This window comes from Rutilus rutilus (genome assembly GCF_951802725.1).
Source record: "Rutilus rutilus genome assembly, chromosome: 10".
Taxonomy (NCBI): Eukaryota; Metazoa; Chordata; class Actinopteri; order Cypriniformes; family Leuciscidae; genus Rutilus; species Rutilus rutilus.
This window is the reverse complement of record NC_140215.1, coordinates 27,291,933-27,313,921: the sequence shown is the minus strand read 5'-3', so window position 1 is coordinate 27,313,921 and position 21,989 is coordinate 27,291,933. Positions and strand designations below refer to the sequence as shown.

The following is a 21,989-nucleotide window of genomic DNA, read 5'->3' as shown; positions in this document are numbered from 1 at the left end:
TAGGTCAGAGATGTGCTGCGTCCCAATTCGCCTACTTATACTACGTCCTGAGAGTATGTACTCTTTTTATGAAGAAAACGTACACACTTTTGAGTGTGTAGCAAAAGAGTAAACATGCTTTGGGACATACTATCATGTCATAAAATAGCTTCTTCAACGATTGTTCTCAGTCACATCCTGACACGCATCCTGTCACCGTAAACTGGCCTGTCAATCATCTTGTCACAGTAAAAATCCTCCACATTTTTTTCAATTTCATATAATTTCCTACCGTATTGGAGAGAGACATAGCACGTTGATTTGCAGTCACAGGTCTTTCATGCGGAAAACTCTCCTCATATTAATGCATAACGATGCATTTAAAAGCCAAACGGTTCTTTATAAAAGTCCACAATGTTATTGCAGATGAAATATAACACTAAATAAATATTTTTTATCAGGTTAAACTTTGATTATTAGTCACTCAAACCTTTATCTAACCTCTCACCACCGGTCGCGCAAATCTGCCATGTTTTGTTTTTAACACGTTTTACTCATGTTTCTTGTCCTGAACCGAATCCTCCTCCAAAGCGCAGTGGGTTGTGGGCAATATGTGCACGGATCCACACTTCGGAAATCTACCGTAAATTGTAAACCATCCGGGGACTTTTGAGATACTCTTTTCAACATACTATGCTTTGGGACACACTTAGGCCTAATGTAATCATACTATTTAGGATAGATATGGACATTGGGAAGCAGGGATGGTCTTATTATTGGGAGATAATGAGTCCGTGTCTCTACCATTGGAAAGAAGTTTAACGGTTAACTTGGATCACATGTGCCTTGATTACATTACAGCCTTGAAGACATTGAATTGTCAATGTTTGCAGATAGGCCTACCATAGAAATGAATGACAAGTGCCGTGAACTGAATCCTGTCGTACAATTTTCTGTGACTTCTCTTATAAATAGCATTTTTCCGGTGCAAACTCTAAAACTAGACCAATCCACAACGATGAATGTTTAAGAGCAAATATTTTAAAGATTAGCCGATGGGCTGTTGATTCATTAAATGATAAGCTGTTTTCACACAAAAGCAGTTTATTCAGCTCTCCTCTATTGACATCCATTAAAATTAAATTCCTCTGGTCTCCTTCCCTGCATACCTCAGTGTTAGCAGGCATTACACTTTTCCTTTGTTTTAGTTTTTTTGCTAACCTTGCAGGCTTGCCTTCAAGGTACTTTGCTAAGGCTACAGTCAAGTGCGTTTTTATTTTATTTTTTCAGGGTTGGAGCTAAACTCTGCAGGACAGCAGCACTCCAGGACCGACATTGCCCATCCCTGATATAGATTTTCCCATTTCTGTTTACTCTTACTTACCTGGACAACTGAGAACAGACTAAAAGCATTTTTAAATGACTTTGAAGTGGTTTCTCTGAACTTCCCGTCAAGGACGGCTAGCTGCTAGTCTGACCTTTGACAGAATCAACTCATCTCTCGCTCATACTTATCTCAGCTTACAATCCTGGCCACAGAGTGTCCCAGAAGGGAAAGATAGAGCAGTGCCGTACCAAAATACCTCTGACTTACCTACCATACATACGACTATTACACTCTATAATCCATGTAATGTCATTACGTCCATGCTTGCCTCATTAAAGACAGCTAACTTTAACTTGGTACTCATCATATGCTATTCAACATCCCAAGAGATGTCAAGTGTTCAGTAATAAATGCATTCCTCCTCACTTGGATTGATTATTATATTGTTCTGTGAGAAAAATATAAAAAGCTGTTAAAATATGTTATGATAAAAAAAAAAAGCCTTTTTCTTTACCTCTCAAGGGAAACAAAATATTACACGGCCTCACAAATACTAATAGTTTTCGAATACTAAGCCTACTTGAACAATTCTCTAATGAATACCACTTTCAAGAGGCTTGACAAAATTTATACATTTATTGTGTCTTCAAAACCCAGTTCATTAGGCTTAAATGCTTGAAATTGTAGATAAGTTTGAATTGTTTAAAAAAATGTGGCCACTATAATTCCCATACTTCCATTTTGGTTTATTTCATAGTGTTGATGACTTTATCCTTTTAAAGTGCAGACAATAGAAATAATAAAGAATGAGTCTATTTTTTTTTTCAATATAAGTTAATGATGTTAAAACATGCTAGCAACATGCTAAATCATGTTAGCAACATGCTAGTCATGCTAGCAAAACATACTAGCAACATGCTAAAAACATCCAATGTGTTAAAGGTGAACTATGTACGATTTTTTCAGTAAAATATTCAAAAACCACTAGGCCAATGTTATATTTTTTGTTTAGTTGATTACTTACAATATCCCAAATGTTTCCAACTATTTGTAAATCGTTAGAAAATTGCGATTTTAACCAAGGAACCGGGACGTGTGAGCAGGGGTGAGGGAGTCGCCAGTCAATGGCGTCATATCCGCGTTACCCTCGGTTACCGATCGTACTGCCATAGTAACCATGGCGACAGACTAAAACGAGGATACAGACTGTTGCATGTACTTTATAGACAGGTGAGCAAATTACATAAAACTAGTCAATGTTATATAGTTCAACATGATGAAATGTTAGAATATGATCTGTATGTTATTCTAATGTTGATCTAGTTTACTGCTAGTCTCATACAGCCAACAAACTAACACAGAATAACATTCAACACACTCAAATGCAGTTTAGTGTGATAGTGTATGCCTAACTGTTAGACCAAGTGAAACAGCGCTGCGTTACCTCACAAGTTTAATTCGTCTAATAAAATGACCTGTTTGAGTAGTAATAAAGCACTTGCGGATAGTTCGGTTGAATTAACTGTCCTTATTCCTTTATATCCGCGGGCCTCGCGTGTGGCGCTGATATATGTCTCTCATTAGCAATCGCGCCCGGCTTCATACCACAGTCATGTTAAAAATATCAATGTATTCCCTCATCCATAAACATTATTAGATCCATCAGCCTGACAAGATCCATAATTCTGCTTAATGCTTATGTGTCATCAATATACGCCTTTGTTGTTGTAAGAGGTTAGCGACCCCTAGCGGCGAAAAAATTACATATAGCTTTAAATCATGCAAGCAACATGCTAAAACATGCGAACAATTTGTTAAAACATGTTAGTTACGTGCTAAAAACATGCTAGCAACATGCTTAAACAAGCTAGTCAAATCTTTTGTAAACCCTTCAAACTTCATGTTTTTCAATGTTATTTTAAACTTTCAGACCTGGCTTTCAGGTCAACATCAAACTTTGTCTTCAAACTTTATCTAGTTTTATTTAATGTATTATTTTTATTATCATATTGATATTTGTGCACAAAAACTAGACAAAAAATTGCCTACATATTATGTAAATTTGTTTAGATAGTCCTGATAACCTAATATACTGTATGATAAATGTCTTTCAAGAAAACAATTTTGCTTTGGGGAAATATGCTTAATATCTACATTTTGTTCAGTGCTGATGTAGATTCTAATTTTCACGTCTTTTCATAGCGTTTCATGACAATCTCATATGATTTAGTGTTATTATAGTTCCGACCAGGTTTTTGTTGTGTACATTTAAAACACTTGATGTTTATGAAATGATGAAGCATGAACAGAGAACAGCCTCTTCCTGGTAATTGGTGTTTTTCTGCAGGACCACATCATGAGATCAGCAGTCTAGCTATGAGTGCAGCAGAGTGATCTGGATATACACACAAAGGTATTTACGGAAGAGTCATCAATCAGAGTCTATGTGACAGAAGTTCTGACACGCTGTGAGCAGGCGTTTGAGCTTATAGGTTGGAGCAGGGCATCCAGTCAGAATGATTGGCATGGACCGCTGGCTTTGGGGCTGAACGTATGAGCGTGGAATTCCCAGCATAGATCAATCCGAGCTCTCTGGGCACATAGCCACCCGCTAGCTTACAGCTGGAGTGCATGATGAGCGCACATGCACTGGAATGTGTTTACTGTGCTTTATACTCCACTGTACCTGTGATCCTCTCCACAGAAACTGTCACATTACATTATTCAGTAAAAAATTTTGACTTGAGTAAAAAATGTCCCTTAAAACAAGATAAATTCTATACTGATATATATATATATATATAGCCTATATATTTTTTTTTCCTGAATAATTTTTTCTTATACAAGATAATAGTTTTAAGTTTAAGCCTCCATGTTATGTTAGATCAACAACAACAACAAAAGCCAATAGTAAAATAAAAATCTAACATTTTTTAGAAAACAGTTTTAACAAAACAAAGATATATTCCCTGAAAACAAGCTTTATTTTGAACGTGTATTATTTTATTGTTATTTTAAATTTTATGTACTCAAAAACGATAGACAAAAATACAGATTACAATTTTTTTTTGCATGGCGGGATATTTTATCATTTTAATATGTGTATTGCATTTAGTAAATTTGTCAAAAATAGTGTCTTTAAATATTCCTGAGAATCTAATGATTTAATAGTAATGTGAAATTCGATATAAGCAACTGGAGACCCAGAAAAAGGTGGGGAAAAACACAAACACACATAAATTAATTTCAAGAGGTGAATTTTTATTCAAATAAATAGCCACATAAATAAAACTATCTCTCATAAACTTTCACACAGCCATGTACAATCACACATACAGCAAGCAAGCACATTCAGGAAATTAAACCAAATAAAAAAAGTCACAGATTAAAATTTTTACAGTTCAGCATCAAAACAGTGTTTCAAAAGTAACTACAGACTCATATCTGCAGTGGAAACAAACACTATTTTCAAAAGCAACTGTCATCATAAAGTGCATTACTGTCAAACAGCAAATGAAATTAAAGTATACAATGGGATGTTTAAACTAACAAAAGGAGTTTAAACTACACACATCTGCATCTTTCTTATATCCTAAAATCAAGCTTACATTTTTTCGACACCATTGGATTTGTTCAGACAAAGGCACAAGTTTTGGTGGTTAGTGAAAAAGGAAAGGGGTGTTAACACTGCTTCTTACATTATCTTCAATAGCTTTACCTTCAACTCATCTTTTCCTGCACTGGTTTCAAACACTGTTGTTTTATGACCCAATTTGAAAACAACACAGCACAGATTTTTTTTTCTTTCTTCTAAACTACTAGAAACCATTGCACAAATATGTCGAATTCACAAAAGACAGACATGCAACAGGATCATTTAGGGCTATGAAAACAGTGCTTCAAGCAAATGGTGGAGCTTCAACAATGGTAACACACTATTATGTCATATAAATAGCACACAAACCCAACACACTTGAAATCTACTTCTAGCACCTAGATTGTAAGCTAAAAATAGAAAAAATATAAAATGCAACTATATCGCTACAAGATCTATGTGTGTGTGCATTTTAATCAAGAAAAAAATATTTGAGTATGTAAATGCATGACCTTTCTGAGAAATGGAGGACCTTTGCTTTCTAAAACAATTGCTTATCAAATATTTGTTAGCTATAGAGGAGGCAGCTAATTCTTACATCTGAGCAGTAAGACTGGGAGATTTGAACACTTTAATAAAAGGAGAGCTTTTCATCACCATGACATCTGTTGAAAAAGTATGTTTCTCTTGATTTTCCCTAGCTGCGCTCTCTCTTTGGCTTTTCCTGTTATTTTTCTAGTTCTCCCATTCTACCAAGCTAGCCTGGATGCAAAGGCAATCTCTGTCACGACGAGAACAAGCTGTAGAAAATGGCCAGGCTCTTATTTCCTATGCTCATGCAGAATACATTGTTAAAATGATCTTCATACAATCATTTCAAAATAGAAAAAAAAAACAAAAAAAAAACATGCTCTTTAAAAAAAAACATTATCAGGCATGAAGTACCTTTTGCTTTCCTTCAACAGCTTCCTCTCCTGGTTCTACATTTCAATGTGAAATATTGCACTATTCTCATATTCTTTGTTCACGGTTCAAAAAAAGACATTGTAATGGGCTTAACTTATTCTCATACAGTGTGTGTTGAGATGCAGCCTTCTGAGGTGAATGATCAGTTATGGAGGAGGTAGTGAACTGATGGAAGAGGAGTCTTGAGGGACCAGAACTGAACAGCTAAACCTTACAATGTCTCCTAATATCATTAAATCATTGGTAGGTGCACATTTATGTGATTATAATTGTCTAGTGTCTTTGTACGGATGTGACACAACATGAATCAGCATTAAAGTCATAGTCACAAATAGCGAAAGCTCAAAGACCTGGTCTAAGTGAACACTATGCAGTTTGCAGTACCTCTTGTGCTTATATCTAGCTTATAACTCCCCTCATACTAAGGCGCCTCTTCATTGCACACAAAAAATTGGAGGCATAGTGTGGCTACTTTGCACACATTTTCACATCACAGATGAAATGACAGTATTTTTCTTGGTTTTTGGAAGTTTAGGATAATTCAGATACTGCATTTTGTTTCAAGAACTTCTAGGAAAGAAATCAAGTCAAAATCAACAAAAAGCAATCAACTTTGGTCTTCTCTGGAGATGTGAAACACAACAACAAACAACAACAACAACAAAAAATGCTCACGACCTGAAAGGAAATCCTTGGAAAAATCTGTGAGGAAGACATCACTGTCCTATTTTCATACTTGTATAGAGGATAAACAAGCATCTCTGACATAATCATTTACGATTACGGAGGCCAGTTTTATATATGAGTGGACCCACTCGCAAATGGATGAAAACTCACACTCTTCGGTTTCTTGTTCAGAGCCCCGTCCTTTATTGCTGTGTGGGCAGGACCACCTGACAAGGATCATGGGCTCAATGAAGAGGTTGGCTATTGCTTCTTATTGTCTCTAGTCATTCCAACCCATATAGACATGGTCATGGACTTGAAGAGAGAGTAAAATTGTCTCTCCTTTGCATTAGAAAACTATTGAAAGAATCATCAAAATGAGATGCCTTTTCTGATGCTCAACACCATTGTCCACCGGCTCACTCTGGTCTTAGAGTGGTGGGAGCAAGCATCACTCTGAAGATCTTCAAAAAGTTTTTGCCTTCTTTACTTAACCATGACACAGCTGCTGAGTTGCTGCTTTTGACCGGCACAAACCGTCACCTGGTTATCCGGTTCATACTCAGTGCTGGTGCTCAGGCTCCAACTGCCCTGGTGGGGCAGAAAGGAGAAAGGCCGCTGGGACAGGATGGTGGGCTGGATCTGCAAGTGCTGTTGGGACTGAGGGTGGAGATGTGGCCCCTGGCTGATGTGCAGACGAGCTTCAAGAAGATGGGCAGCAGATGTCACGGGAGACAGGGACGAGGAAGAGGAGTCAAGAGACTGCTGCTGTTGCTGCCACAGGTTGTGTTGAAAGGCGATGGAGGTCTGCTGGCACTGGGGAAGGATAGGTTGAGTCGGGGGGTTGGAAAAGAGGGCAGCGGGGGCGAAGAGGTTGTTGGAGGGAGGAGATGAGGGTTGGGACTGTGAGAGGAAGAGCACGGGCTGTTGAGACTGGACTTGGGGCTGAGGCTGGTGCTGGATCTGTAGCATTCTGTATGATGAAATAAGAACAGAGTTTAGGTATATTCAGGAAATGTACCCCAGTGTTTCCAAACCCTGTTGCTGGAGGCACCCCAACAGTGCACAATTTGGATGTATCAGGACAGGGAGTCTATTTACTGACCCATCCATTTCAGGTCTTAGAGCCTCTACTAATGAGCTGATAAGTTTCTTCAGGTGTATTTGATTACAAAGAGTTTGAAAATATGTAGTGTTGGGGTGCCTCTGCAAACAGGGTTGAAGCAATCTTCAGCATTCTGGCGTAGGTATAGATTTATTCTCACCTCTGCTGGTGCAGTACTTCCTCCAGCATGCTTCGGCGTTCACGGGGGCCACTAGAGCTCTGGAGGCTTGAGGGAGGGCCGAGCGACCCACGGCTGCCTCTAGACCATGAGGTCGGAGGGCACACCTGTCGCGCCAGACCTTTGATCTTGTTCAACCCCAGCAGGCCTTTTGCACGAGTGTTCTTCCTCAGCTGCTGTCTAAATGCCTTAAGTCCTACAGAAATAGTCACCGTCCAGTTAGAAAACTTTTTAAGCCATTTAAGATTTTTCAACATGAGGTCTATGATGTGATTCTTGGCACATGTGTATCAAAGTACATTTTTCCTTTTTGGTTAAACTCACCCTGTGTAAGGGAGGTGTCTGAAGCCCTACGCCCCTCCTGAAAGCTGGCTGCAAGCATGCTGCCTTGGTTCAGCAAGAGTAGGTTGGAGGAAAGAGTGAGGGGTGTCCCAGCAGGGGCTAAGGCCCCTGGGCCAGTACCGGAAATGAGCAGTGATGAAAGATCCTCTACAGCAGTGAAGAGAGCCGGGTTGGGGTTTGAGGAGGACTTCAGACAGCTGTCAGAGGAAGCACCGTCTGAGGGGCTAACAACAATACCTGAAAGAGGACAACAGATGTAATTAACAACCAGATCTGTGCATTAAATCCTTAAAGTCACCATATTATTAACATTTCACTTACAGGGTGGATTGCACTTGTGGAATCGAGCGGAGACTTCTGCAAGTGTATGCCTTCGGGAGGTAGTGCTGGGCAGATGGGGCGGCTGGACCTGCAGCATCCCTTCTTCCTCCTCCAGGTCATGAGGTCGCACCTCCTCACTTATGGTGGTCTCCAGCAGGCTGTTGGGGGAGATGGATCGGTTCCACAGGAGCCCGTTCAGGCTGGCCTCCACCGGGCACACCACACGCTGAGGAAGGGAGGGAGGCATTCACATTAGCCACTGCCTGTCTCTAATGGAGGAGGGGGATTGGGGGTGCACTGCATATCTGCAATATGAAACAGGACAGGGAGTCTATTTACTGAGCAACTAGAAAGAGAGGGGTCTAAGGCAGAGGTGAGTCATCGAGGTCCACTGTCCTGCAAAGTTTAGCTTCAGCCCTAATCAAACACAGTGATCCTGAAGACTTTGATTAGCTTGCTTAGGTTGTGTGTTCAGGGTTGGAGCGTGCAGGACAGTGGACCTTGAGGGCCAGAGTTGCCGACCCCCAATCTAAAGAGGAATTACTTCAAGCTCAGGGGAAGTACTGACCTGAAACAGGCCTCCTTGTTCACATTCCATCTCTGAATGGACAGGAGCGTTCACCTTGGCGCTGATGGGGAAGGCTGAGGTTCTGAAGCTGTCAGATGACTCCAGGATCACCTTGAAAGTGAGATGGACAGAGGAAAGGCTGAGTTAGCAGAGGGAGATTTCATCTTAAACAGGAGATGTTCTTGGCCTCGCTTCGACACTCACCTCTGGGGCGGAGGAATCGGATGCTGTCCTCGACCTCTGAGTCCAGGCCCCGCTTTGGCGGCTCAGCTGTTGGCTGCGGTGTTCCTTTACTCTTTCTAGCAGCAGGTAATAGATTGCTGAGAAATGGTTGTAGCTACTGTTCTGGAGAGACTGTGGAGAGCAATTGAAAAACTGTTTTAGACACAGTGGTTATACTGAGTGTCACATTAACAGGTGTAATGAAACACAGGCAGTCTGCATCAATAATTAACTTCTTAAGGGATTTTAGTGAAAGCTAAAAGAAACATATGGCAGCTTTCAAAACAGAGGCTACTGTGTTTATCCTTTTGGTGCCAACTGAAGAGCATATTTAAAGCCACAGGAAGCTGGATAGGTTTTTGCTTTTATTCTGAGGTGACAATTTGACAATGAATGCCCTTCGAACAATATGTATTAACCCTTGCTGTGGTAAACAAGCCCTTCCCTGCTGGAAATGTCTGAGCCAATACTGTTTGTAACATACACATAATCTGTCTCTACAATCCCATTGTATCTGCCCATTTTCTCACCTCCACAGTCCTCTGTCTGTCAATGCCGAGGGTCTGCATGATGCCTAAGACGGGTTCACTGTAGTCTCCCAGATTGGAGTTGTAGTCAGTAAGGGACAGGGAAAGGGTCTGGTGGGGTGCACTGGCATCCACAAGCATCCATCGGTGCTGCTTGATCTGAGCCACACTGATCCGCTTGGCAGGGTCAACTACTAGCATCTTACGAATCAGATTTTCACAGTCTGGACAAGGAGATAAGGAGGTTTCGGTCAAAACATTTTTTTTTTTATGAAGCTGCAGCATTGTACATGAAAAGATGGAGTGTAGATCTGTACCTTGTGACATGAAGAATGGTATTCTGAAACGGCCCTCCGTCACTCTTTGTCTCAGAGCAGGAAGACTGTCCCCATCAAAGGGCAGGGACCCGCAAACCAGCACATACAGAACCACACCCAGACTCTGTGAAAGACAAACATTTGGAGCATGTATTAAACTAGATAAGCATTTATACCAGTGCTGGCAAGGCAGCAAAGAACTGTGTTATATATTATATTATATAGTAGTTTTTATATATAGTTTTGGTTTTCAATCACTGTATACAATATACTTTCATAATTATATCATTTTAATTTCATATTCAGCAGCTGTGTAAGACATCAGGTGAAAATACAAACAATGAACATACCCAAATGTCTAACTGTGGCCCCTCATACTCCTTCCCCTCAAAGACCTCTGGGGCAGCATATGGAGGGCTTCCACACCACGTGGAGAGAGGCTCACCGGCATTGTAGAAGTTTCCAAATCCAAAGTCTGGAAAAAACAGAACAGAAGTAAGTTCTTTGTTGATGAAAAGACTCATTACTCATTAAATTGTTTCAGAATAGTGTAAATTCCTGAAATAAAAGTATATAATGAATGACTTGTGTTGGTACAAAGAAGCAGACTGGTTTGATTACTTAATTGTATTACTGATCCTGTGAATACAGTAATTACTTTCTTTTTAAGACACTTAAAGTCTGGCACTGCATGGGTTTATGAGCAGGGCACATCAATATGTGAACCCTAAAAAGCTTATTTTCTCTGCTCACCTGCCAGCTTGATGTTCATGTTGGCATCTAGCAGCAGGTTTTCAGTTTTGAGGTCTCTGTGGACTATGTGGTGTCGGTGGCAGTAGTCCACCGCTGTCAGAATCTGCCAAAACTTCTTACGAGCATCGTTTTCACTCATCCTTCCATTGGAAGTCAGATAGTCTGTAAAAAAGAGGACGGCTTAGGAAGGGAGGAGACATTGCCTTAAAAACACCATATAAAGACATAACCAAGCCTACGGTTTATCTGGGGAGACAGCCATTGTTATTTTTTTAAAGGCTGAGTATTTGACAGGTGAAGAGACAGATATGTTATATATGTGTTTAAATCCCTAGGTGGTGAGGACAAGCAGAGGTACAGCAGCTTATCCCTTTTACAGTTACATAAAGCTTGAAAATCCAACACCTGTCTCGCTCTGTGCTCACTCACTGACTCACTGCTCTGACGGCAGCGTTGATCTAAATAATTCTTTCCCCGTCAGACCTCATTATCCACAACAACTGGACAAGAGGTTTTGGGAGAGACACAGACGTCAAAAACAATAGACGCCCTTCAATCTTTTCGCAGATTACTTAGTCATTCATTTACAAAAGTGTTTCCACTTACCAAACATTTCTCCGTTTCTTGCATACTCTGTCACAATGTACAGCATGTCTTTGGTCTCCATGACCTGTAAAGACAAAACATCATAGAATTATAAAAAAATGTTTATTACACTTGCATTCAAATAAATATTATTAATTAGTTAATCATCATTTGTATTATTATTACCACACATTTTGCTAGCTTTTTATTTTATTTAAAAAAACACACATTTTGTGTTCTCTGTGTTCTTATGGTCTCTTTTAAACTAAATTCCCTCTTTCTGTCAACTTCTTTCATAGTTCTTGTCATTCATACAGGACAGGTTAGTTTGTAATGACATGCACCATTGCATAAGAGAGTAGTGAAGTATTTACTGAATGCCCTGAGCACATACAAATAGTCCAAGTCACTGAAGAAGCTATTGACAACTGAAACTTTATCTTCACCGACCCATTTCTTATGAACCATTAAACATGTTCACACATAAGACCTAGTTTGAGCACAAAGGCATGCAGTTACACAAAAGGAACTGGTGCAACCATTAACAACGTAAACCATTGTAAAAGAGAGGGTGTATGACATCCTCACCCTTCACAAAAATTTCTCGTATGTTCACGGGAAGCGCTTGAGGGAGAAACACTAAACGCTGCTGCGATACCAGAAAAAGTTGCACAACAGGTTCTGTGGTGTCCTCTTTTTCTATCACTGAGAAAATTGTGTAATCATCCATACACAAGCTCAGACACTCGATACTTCAGGTTAGTGCATAACACGATGTGTAATGGCTCACGTAGTCAGGCTGTGCAACAGCAGGAAAAGGGTCTTTATCTCCAGATAACCCAAGCTTCCAAAGACTTCAGCCTTTAATGTCAACCCAGAGGTGCCAATGATGTCATAGCTTCCTTAGAAACCCTGGCCTGTTTGGCCCACAGAGACGTCTCCCTCCGTCACTAATGCAGAGGGAGATGAGTGAAGGAGACTATTGTTAGTTGTGAAGAGAGTGTGTCTGAAGTGAACGAGAAGCTAAAGGCAATAAAAGGACTGTTTGTACAAGAAGCAAAAAAACGGAAACAGTTTATCATGAAGGGTCATGGGTCACAAGTTCCCTATTTTTCATCTCAAAGGCTTTCTCCTTTAAATAAACAGGGTTTAAGTTATGAAAGGAGAGTTACATTCCAGGTTATCCGACACCAAAATGAGCTGAAAATCCAGGACGCTTTCGTGAAGGATTCTTACTGATATTGCAGTCATCGGCTCATATGTTGGATGACATTAAGGTATGTTTTAATTAATATGTAAGAATATGCTGAAGGAAAAGCACATCAAGCTCATATCAAATGATGCTGCTCAGTTCCCAAAAATTCCACCTCTTACAAATGTGAGGGGTCAGATCCAAAGCAGTGAGCTGAGATGTTATTCCCAAGGATTTTAGGTTCCCGCAACCTCGGGAAAAAATTTCTCCAGTATAATCCGCAAAATGCTAATCTGAACAAAACATACTTAAATGGTACAGGCTATGAGAGCAAGAATGCGCTGACGCTTTAGCACCCTGTACTAGCCTGCCACTGTTTGCCATGAGTGTGTGAGCCAAACTATGGTGACAAAACAAGCCCAGGGATCAAATTAGATTATACTTCTTAGAGATTTTTCCTCATTACAGACAGCTAGCTTCACGTGACTCTGCAGACACATTGCACTTGGCTTCCACCCGTGTTAATTAAGTCTGAGATTTAGATCCTGAATCCTTATGTCCAACACACTTTCTCCTTTTCTGTGTCTCTTATTTCCAGGCAAAACCACACATTTTGGACACAGAATTGTCCAATATAAAAAAAAAAGAAAAAAAAAAAAGTGATCTAAAAGCCAACAAATCACCTCAAAACAGCCTTGAATCAGAATTTTTTTAATGAAAATAAAAACGGCCATTGCTACTACATCGTTTTAGCAAAACCCTGCAGTTCTTACTTTAAGGATCTATTTCTGCTTCTATTATATTTTCACATTTTCTTTCTGTCATATATATTTTTAATTCAATAAAAAAAGGTTTAGGTGATCTGACAAAACATAATTAACAGTGTAATGCAGTGGAGAGTTGCTATGCAGAAGCTGGATGCAAGCGAGAAAGTAACTTCAGTCTATTTATACTTTGCAAGATATCCAGATGAACTTCCAGGGAAGAACACCTCACCATATGTATGACCTACACTTAGACATTCACTCCACACTCTCTTAATGTCACTGAGCATGCTAAAACACACAACACTCCCTCAGACATTAATCCAGGGAGTTTATCGGGCTTTTATTTGTAATTATAACATCATTATTAGCTTTACAAATCCAATAACTTACCTGATAGAGCTTTATGATGTGAGGGTGATTGAGCAGCTTCATGATCTGAACCTCCCTGTAGATTTTCTCCAGGTTGGCAGAGTTCAGTCTTGTTTTATCAATTATTTTGATTGCAACCTGCATGGAAATGCAATAAAATGCACTTTGTTTATGCAGAATATTTATTTATTACATTTTTAAGTTCAATCAGCTTGGACATTTAAGTCATTTCAACTTACATTACATGAAACTGACTTGAAAAAAAAAGTGTTGAATCTTGTATAACTTACTAAAAAAAGTTGAAAATTGCTTAACTTATTTTGATGAGTTAAAGCAATATAAAACATTTGTTGTCCACATTTTTTTACCATATATATATATATATTTTTTTTTTTTACAGTGTACAGTATTATTATTCTTATTAGACCTATTGTTATTGACCGATTTGAAAGAATAAAACAATATATATATAAAAGTAAAAAAAAACATAAAAAAAAAAACATTAGGCTATATTGAGGCATTGCATGATGCAGGAGTCTTACCTGTGTTTTCGTTACTTTGTGTCTGGCCAGTTTCACTACAGCAAAGTTTCCTTTGCCGAGGGTTCTGATGATCTCATAGAAGCCGACCTGCAGAGGCCTGGACTGGGCACAACTTGACCGAGAGCCCGTAATGCTGTCCGTCATTATAACCATGATGCCGGTTTGTGTGTGCCTAAGCGCAGCGATAACTTAATTTGATCTGCAATAAACAATCAATAGTGAGTTATAAATGTGCAATAATAATACTGAACTTTCAAATTATTATTATTATTATTATTAGGGGTTCAAGCACGAAGTGCTGAAACCCTATTGTAATTGTACTGATTTTTATTATTATTTTTCTTCTCCGCTAAAACGCACCGTGCAGCCCAAACCGTAAGACCTGGAACCTTGAAACTTTGCCAGATGGTAGTCCTCAATTTGGGGAGAACCTATCAAAGTATGGCCCAGATTGGCCCATAGGTGGAGCTATAATGACCACATTTACTAAATTGCTCATAACTCCTAGACAGTTTGTCCTAGAATCTCAATTTTAGCATCACTGTGATCCCTGGCTCCAGACGGACAAAATGGCTATCTCCAAATTCCCCTACGAGCAAAAAAAAAAATTGTTATGGGCAAATTTGTCCAAAACCTACTTTGGCCAACTAGTCCCTGGTTTTTGACCCAATCGGAACCAGACCAGTCTAGGACAATTCTCTGGACTCTCTAGATCAATAATTATTGAAAAAAAGTTGAACTTTTGCATTGGCCTGGCTGTAACAGGGTCATTTAGGAAAGGGGTGGGACATAAAAACACTCAAAAGCCTATACAACCTAAGGGAAAACCCCAAACTTCACAAAAATCGATGAGCATATGTGTCAGAACATGGTGAAGAAGCATGCCAAGTTTCGTGAAGATCGGACAATAGGTGGCGCTATAACTGTCCAAAACGTCTCTTCTTATTAGGGGTTCAAGCACGAAGTGCTGAAACCCTATTGTAATTGTACTGATTTTTAGGGGTTCAAGCATGAAATGCTGAAACCCTATTGTAATTGTGCTGATTTTTATTATTAGGGGTTCAAGCACGAAGTGCTGAAACCCTATTGTAATTGTGCTGATTTTTATTATTATTATTATTATTATTCCGCCGTAAAACGCATCGTGCAGCCCAAACCGTAAGAGCTGGAACTTTGAAACTTTGACAGATGGTAGTACAAAAATCGAGGAAAGGTTCAGAGATTATGACCCCGATTGGCCCATAGGTGGCGCTATAGCAACCAAAAGCGCGAAACTGTTCATAACTCCTAGACCGTATGTCGTAGACTCAAGTGTCTTATATCATTGGAAAGCTGGATGCCTGACGAACAAAACGTATATCTCCGATTTCATTTCCGCCATGATAGATTTTCCGCCATTTTGAATTTTGTCAAAAACCTACTTTTGCGAACTAGTCCCTGGTTTTTTGCCCGATTGGAACCAAACCAGTGCAGAAATGTTCTCTGGAGTCTGAATATCAATAATTATCGAAAAAAAGTGGAAATTTCGATTCACGGTCGCTAAGGGGCGCCAAAACGTACGTTGTGGGAGGGGCCTATTTTACTAAAATGGCTATAACTCCCGATGTAAATGAGGTATCTTCACCAAACTTGGTACACATGTGTATGAGTTCAATCTGGGGTCACAGTAAAAAAATCGCGACGATTGGCCCCATGGTGGCGCTATAACATGAAAAAAACATAAAACAGGCTATAACCACCTGACCGTTACTCCGATTGACTTGAAAATTGGTATGCAGTGTCTTGGTCCAAGGTGCCATGTATGTGTATGAGAACATTGGCGTATCTCAAAAAACATGGCCGCCATCGGCCAATGAAGTTTGAGCACCTATTAGACAAGGTTAACGGAGGCCGATCGGAACGAAACTCAATGGGCATGTTCGGCTCATGGCCCTAGAGGTCTGTAAGAATTTTGAAAGAAATCGGCCACTAGTTGGCGCTAATGAGTTTTATGGCTCTGTAATCACGTGGTGTTACACTTATCATCACAAAATGCATATCATTTGATAGATCTGCTTATGCTGAACAACTTTGCCTCTAGAACCATTGCTGTCAATCAAACCGTTCATTAAATATTCGCGAACATGTTAAAAACCTACTTTTGCGAACTAGTCCCTGGTTTTTCGCCCGATCGGAACCAAACCAGTCTAGGACAATTCTTTGGACTCTCTAGATCAATAATTATCGAAAAAAAGTTGAACTTTTGCATTTGAATGGCTGTAATAGGGTCATTTATAAAATGGGCGTGGCAAAATACACTAAAAAGTCTATAAATCCTAAATAAAAACTCAGAACTTCACAAAAATTGGTGAGCATATGTGACATAACATCCTTAACAAGCATGCAACATTTCATGGAGATCGGACAATAGGTGGCGCTATAACTGTTAAAACGCTTTAAAATCATATATTATATGGTAAATTGCCCGTATTGGCTGTAAATGGTATTTTCATATAATCATATAATGTTCATATAATAATGTTCAAAACCAGTGCAGTGCAATTCTCTGGACTCTCTAGATCAATAATTATCAGAAAAAGTATAACTTCTTCATTTGGATGGCTATAATAGTGTCACTTCAATATGTAGCCTTGACCAAGTGTCTCCAAAAGCCTATATCTCTTTAATAAAAACAAGTCAGAACATGTGACTCTTAAGAAGTATGAAAAATTTCAGACAGATCGGACAAAATTTGCCTCTATAACAGTTAAAAATGTAAAAAAATATATAACATGGCATATTAAGCCAATAAGTGGTATTGTACTGCCCCCTGCTGTCATTTCATCATACTACTCCCTAATATTGCTATATAATTCATATTTAGACTTTATAAAATCATTATTTTAACATTTACAATCACATTTTGTCAAAACTCATCTATTGAAGTATTACTATTGACAATTGTGTCACATTAATGAATGGAATCCAGAAACGAAAGTAAAAACGGAGGCCGCCATTTAGGCCACGCCCCCCCAGTACAAATTCACTCATAACTCGAAAACGGAAAGTCGCTGCGCGCTCAAATTTTGATGGTAAGGACGTCTCCGGGCTCTTGATCGAAACGTATGGTCGCGGGCCTCGGGAGCGCCCCCCCCCCCCGCGGATCTTTAGTCCGCGGGACCCCGACTTTGAACGCCCGTAACTCCCGACCCAGACCACCCCGAACCTTGTGTGAGAGCTCGTTGGAAAGGGCGCGTCCTTGGCTAACATCGATTCAAATGTGGTGTAATTTGCCCTGGGCATTCCAGAGATAAAAGCCCCAAAATAATATGCCTCATAACTCCCGGGCCCAATCGCCCAAAAACACTGCGATGGTCTCATTCAACAGGACTCCTCAAGCACTATCTATGCTCTGAGTTTCAGAATTTTTCGCCTTCTGGTTCCCGAGATATAAGTGAAAAACCAAATTCCCATTCATTCATTCAAACACTTCAACTGTAAGATGGAGACTGTAATTCCACTGTTGTCCACTAGAGGGAGCAGCAGGATTACGCATGATCTTTTAATTCGCTTTCAGTATTGGGAAATAAACAAATGCTTTAAGAAGCAATCTTTTTTTATGATGTTTTTTTATTTTATTATGATATTTGTATATATATATATATTTTTTTTTTATTATGATTATGAACGGTTTGATTGACATTAGTAATTCTTGAGTCAAAGTTGTTCAGGATGAGGAGATGAAGATATTTTCACAATATCACATCCTAAAAACATTGAAAACATTTGTCTTTGTGTGTGTGGATGTGTTTGTGTCTGTGTGTGTGTCTGTGTGTGTAAGCATGCTTAATGGAAAGAACATGGAGAAACTGCTTTGTTTTACTGGTGGATAAAAAAGTCTTTCAAATGAAAGTGAGTCAATTAGTGGTCTTCTACTGCCCTCTGCAGGACATTCTACTTAATAAAATATTTTCATCTGTGCTTTTGCATTAAGTTTTGGACTATATAAAATTACTTGCATGAAAATCACCTATTATAACACAATCATGTTTTGTCAAAGTTTATCACTTCATTTGTACTGAGCTCTCAGTTTGAACAATTCTGCCTCTCAGTGATTAATTTGAAATCTGAAAATGGTGTTATACAGAGGAGATTTGCAATTATCATTTTGTTACCTATCTTTTATTTTAAATATCTACATCTACAACAAAATGTGTGCATGTGTGTGTTCAAGCATGGTTAGTGTATTAAGTATTATTGTTTAAGTATTATTGTTTTCATTTACATTTTAACCACCAGAAGAAGAACACTCATTGGTTCATTCTACCCACTAAAATATTATTTTTCATTTTTTTCCCATTTGAAATATTGTTTAAACTTAATAAAATCATTAAAATAACATTTCAAATCATATTTTGTCTGTTTATAAATCCCACAGACTCACATTGGCTGCAATACTAATGTTTTTGTAAAACACAGACCTGATAGTCTAAACTGTGTGTATTGTGCATATATTATTGATATTATTACTATTACAAATCATGTTATTGTAACTCATATCTTAATAGAATATTATTTGTAATTTTAATTCTTTATTTCTTAATTGTTTTTGTTTTTTATGATTACAGATATTATCACCAAAGATATCAACTACACCTTCACTTTTAGTATTGATAAGCTGCACACACAGCACAATCACACACTCACTAATGCATTCAAATAAATGTAATCTTACTGTGCTACTTTATTTGTACATGATTAGAATGAACAGAAATCTAAGAATATTTTTCTTCTTTTGTTAAAGCCATTTCAGACTGCAAGTAAGCATTACATTACTAATCATCTATTTTAAAGGTGCCATACAATTGAAAACTGTATTTATCTTGGCATAGTTGAATGATAAGAGTTCTGGACATGGAACTGACATACCGTGAGCCTCAAACACCATTGTTTTCTCCTTCATGTGTAAATCTCCTGTTTGCAAAAGACCGCTGAAAAATGAGTGAATCCCAGCATAACACTGACTGTGACGTTGGAGTCATATATGTCAGTGGTTAAATGCTTGCTAAATAAAACTTAATAACTTTTGATGCTTTTGTGCTTAAAGGTCTTAAAGGCCTTAACTGCTTGAACCCCGATAAATGCTGCTTGCAGCTTTAATTATTAGGGGTTCAAGCATGAAATGCTGAAACCCTATTGTAATTGTAAGGATTTTTATTATTATTATTTTTCTTCTCCGCTAAAACGCATCGTGCAGCCCAAACCGTAAGGGCTAGAGACTTGAAACTTGGCCAGAAGGTAGTACAAAAATCGAGGAGAGGTTCAGAGAATATGACCCAGATTGGCCAATAGGTGGCGCTACAGCGCAAAAAACAAAAAAATTGCACATTTTTGCTTAAATCTCATTAACCGTTTGTCACAGACTCAAGTGTCTTATATCATTGGAATCCTTGGGTCAAGCCGAACAAAAAAGGCCTCAAGGATTTCATTTCCGGTATGCAAATTTTTCCGCCATTTTGGATTTTGTCCAAAACCTACTTTTGTGAACTAGTCCTAGGTTTTTCGCCCGATCGGAACCAAACCAGTGCAGAAATGTTGTCTGGAGTCTGATTATCAATAATTATCGAAAAAAAGTTGAAATTTCGATTCACGGTCACTAAGGGGCGCCAAAACGTTCGAAGAAGGCGGCGCCTATTTTACTAAAATGGCTATAACTCCAGAAGTAAATGAGGTATCTTCACCAAACTCGGTACACATGTGTAAGAGGTCAATCTGAGGTCACAGTAAAAAAAACGCGGCGATTGGCCACATGGTGGCGCTATAACATGACAAAAACATAAAACAGGCTATAACCACCTGACCGTTAGTCCGATTGACTTGAAAATTGGTATGCAGTGTCTTGGTCCAAGGTGCCATGTATATCTATGAGGACATTGGTGTATCTTGAAAAACATGGCCGCCATCGGCCAATGAAATTTGAGCACCTATTAGACAAGGTTAACGGAGTCCAATCGGAACGAAACTCGATGGGCATATTCGACTCATGGCCCTAAAGGTCTGTAAGAATTTTGAAAGAAATCGGCCACTAGTTGGCGCTAACGAGTTTAATGGCTCTGTAATCACGTGGTGTTACACTTATTGTCACAAAATGCATATCATTTGATAGACCTCCTCATCTTGAACAACTTTGCCTCAAGAACTATTGCTGTCAATCAAACAGTTCATTAAATATTCATGAATATGTTAAAAACCTACTTTTGCGAACTAGTCCCTGGTTTTTCGCCCGATCGGAACCAGACCAGTCTAGGACAATTCTCTGGACTCTCTAGATCAATAATTATCAAAAAAAAGTTGAACTTTTGCATTTGGATGGCTGTAATAGGGTAATTTATAAAATGGGCAGGGCAAAATAAATAAAAAAGCCTATAAATCCTAAATAAAAACTCTGAACTTCACAAAAATTGGTGAAGATATGTGAAATAACATCATTAATAAGCATGCCAAATTTTATGGAGATCCGACCAAAGGTGGCGCTATAACTGTTAAAAAGCTTTCAAACCATATATTTCTTATGGTAAATGGTCTTTTTCATCTATTATGTCAGTAGTTACATGCATGCTAAATAAATCTTAATAACTTTTGATGGTTTTATGCTTACAGGCCTTAAAGGCCTTAATTGCTTGAACCCCGATAAATGCTGCTTGCAGCTTTAATTATTATTATTATTATTCATTAGCAATGATTCTTACACATGCAATCACAGCCTTCACAAAACAGTCTATGAGTGCTTCATACATCAATAAATCAAATCTCCTAATAACATTTTATTTTTAAGATGCACTGATAGCTATATAACATATCTTCAGCTCACTTAAAAGCAAGTTAATTTAAGTGGAATAGTCATTCAAATTATAGCATTCAAATTGCTATCATCTTAAAACTAACCGCAAATAGGCTAACAAGTAAAAGCAGCGCACAACGTCCATAAATGTCCTTGGAATTCAGTGAGAAATATCAAATTAGAAACAAATAAATAAAAACAACTAAACAACTAGGTATATAACGACAAAGTGTTTATATCTGTTAGACATTAACTGTACACATGCACGTCATGTCAAAGTAACAAAACCGAAAATACGCTTACCTTTAACACATGAATAAAATCCAACTCCTTCCACAGCACAAATGATTTTTAAGTCTGCATTTACAATTTATTCCTTGTGCAAATTTTGAAGGGAAAATATGTTGTTCTTATTCTGTCTTGAATATAGTTCCTATGTACAACGATATACACTTTTCACGGAGCGCGCTACTATGTACAAAGTGCCGCTCCGGCCACTGAGGCTCCGCTCTAGTCTAGAGCAGTTCTGCTGGCATGAGACAAACGCTACAGGCTCATGGTGTGATGAGGGACTCCTCCTCCTCCTCCTCTTGCCATAACAAACTGATACCCGCCTCATTAACGTCACACTCGCGTCAGAGCTCTGAGCTGGGCGCGAGCGCACAAGGCAGAAGTTGCCGAGCAACTGTGCGGGCTCGTCGTACGGTGACGCCAGTGCTGATGGAGGGGTTGCTTGGAGATGAGGACGATGACGCCAGTGGCAGAGATGTGTCGCCTGCTCTCAAGCTGTTAGTGTTATGTGGAGGCTCAGAGTCTGCTCCACCTGCTGGAAGGCATGCATGCATACT

At 38.9% G+C, this 21,989-nt stretch overlaps 1 protein-coding gene across 1 annotated transcript; it reads right to left on the bottom strand.

Moving 5' to 3' along the window:
- Positions 1-4,546: 4,546 nt before the first annotated feature.
- On the bottom strand, positions 4,547-21,726 carry sik1 (salt-inducible kinase 1). Its single transcript, XM_084421502.1, has 14 exons — positions 21,445-21,726; positions 14,322-14,520; positions 13,801-13,917; positions 11,473-11,536; positions 10,867-11,028; positions 10,464-10,588; positions 10,114-10,237; positions 9,800-10,020; positions 9,252-9,401; positions 9,048-9,158; positions 8,480-8,705; positions 8,141-8,395; positions 7,799-8,012; positions 4,547-7,506 (listed from the first exon to the last, which is right to left on the bottom strand). The coding sequence occupies exons 2-14, from the start codon at positions 14,472-14,474 to the stop codon at positions 7,020-7,022; spliced, it is 2,409 nt and encodes an 802-aa protein (XP_084277628.1). The 5' UTR covers positions 14,475-14,520; positions 21,445-21,726; the 3' UTR covers positions 4,547-7,019.
- Positions 21,727-21,989: the final 263 nt, after the last annotated feature.

Bases quoted from the DNA above. Each gene is read 5' to 3' on its own strand.
- sik1 (XM_084421502.1), bottom strand. From the start codon at position 14,474: ATGGTTATAATGACGGACAGCATTACGGGCTCTCGGTCAAGTTGTGCC. The intron at 13,918-14,321 runs GTAAGACTCCTG...ATTTCCATGCAG, and splicing joins ACAAAGTAACGAAAACACAG to GTTGCAATCAAAATAATTGA. The intron at 7,507-7,798 runs GTGAGAATAAAT...TTCATCATACAG, and splicing joins GAAGTACTGCACCAGCAGAG to AATGCTACAGATCCAGCACC.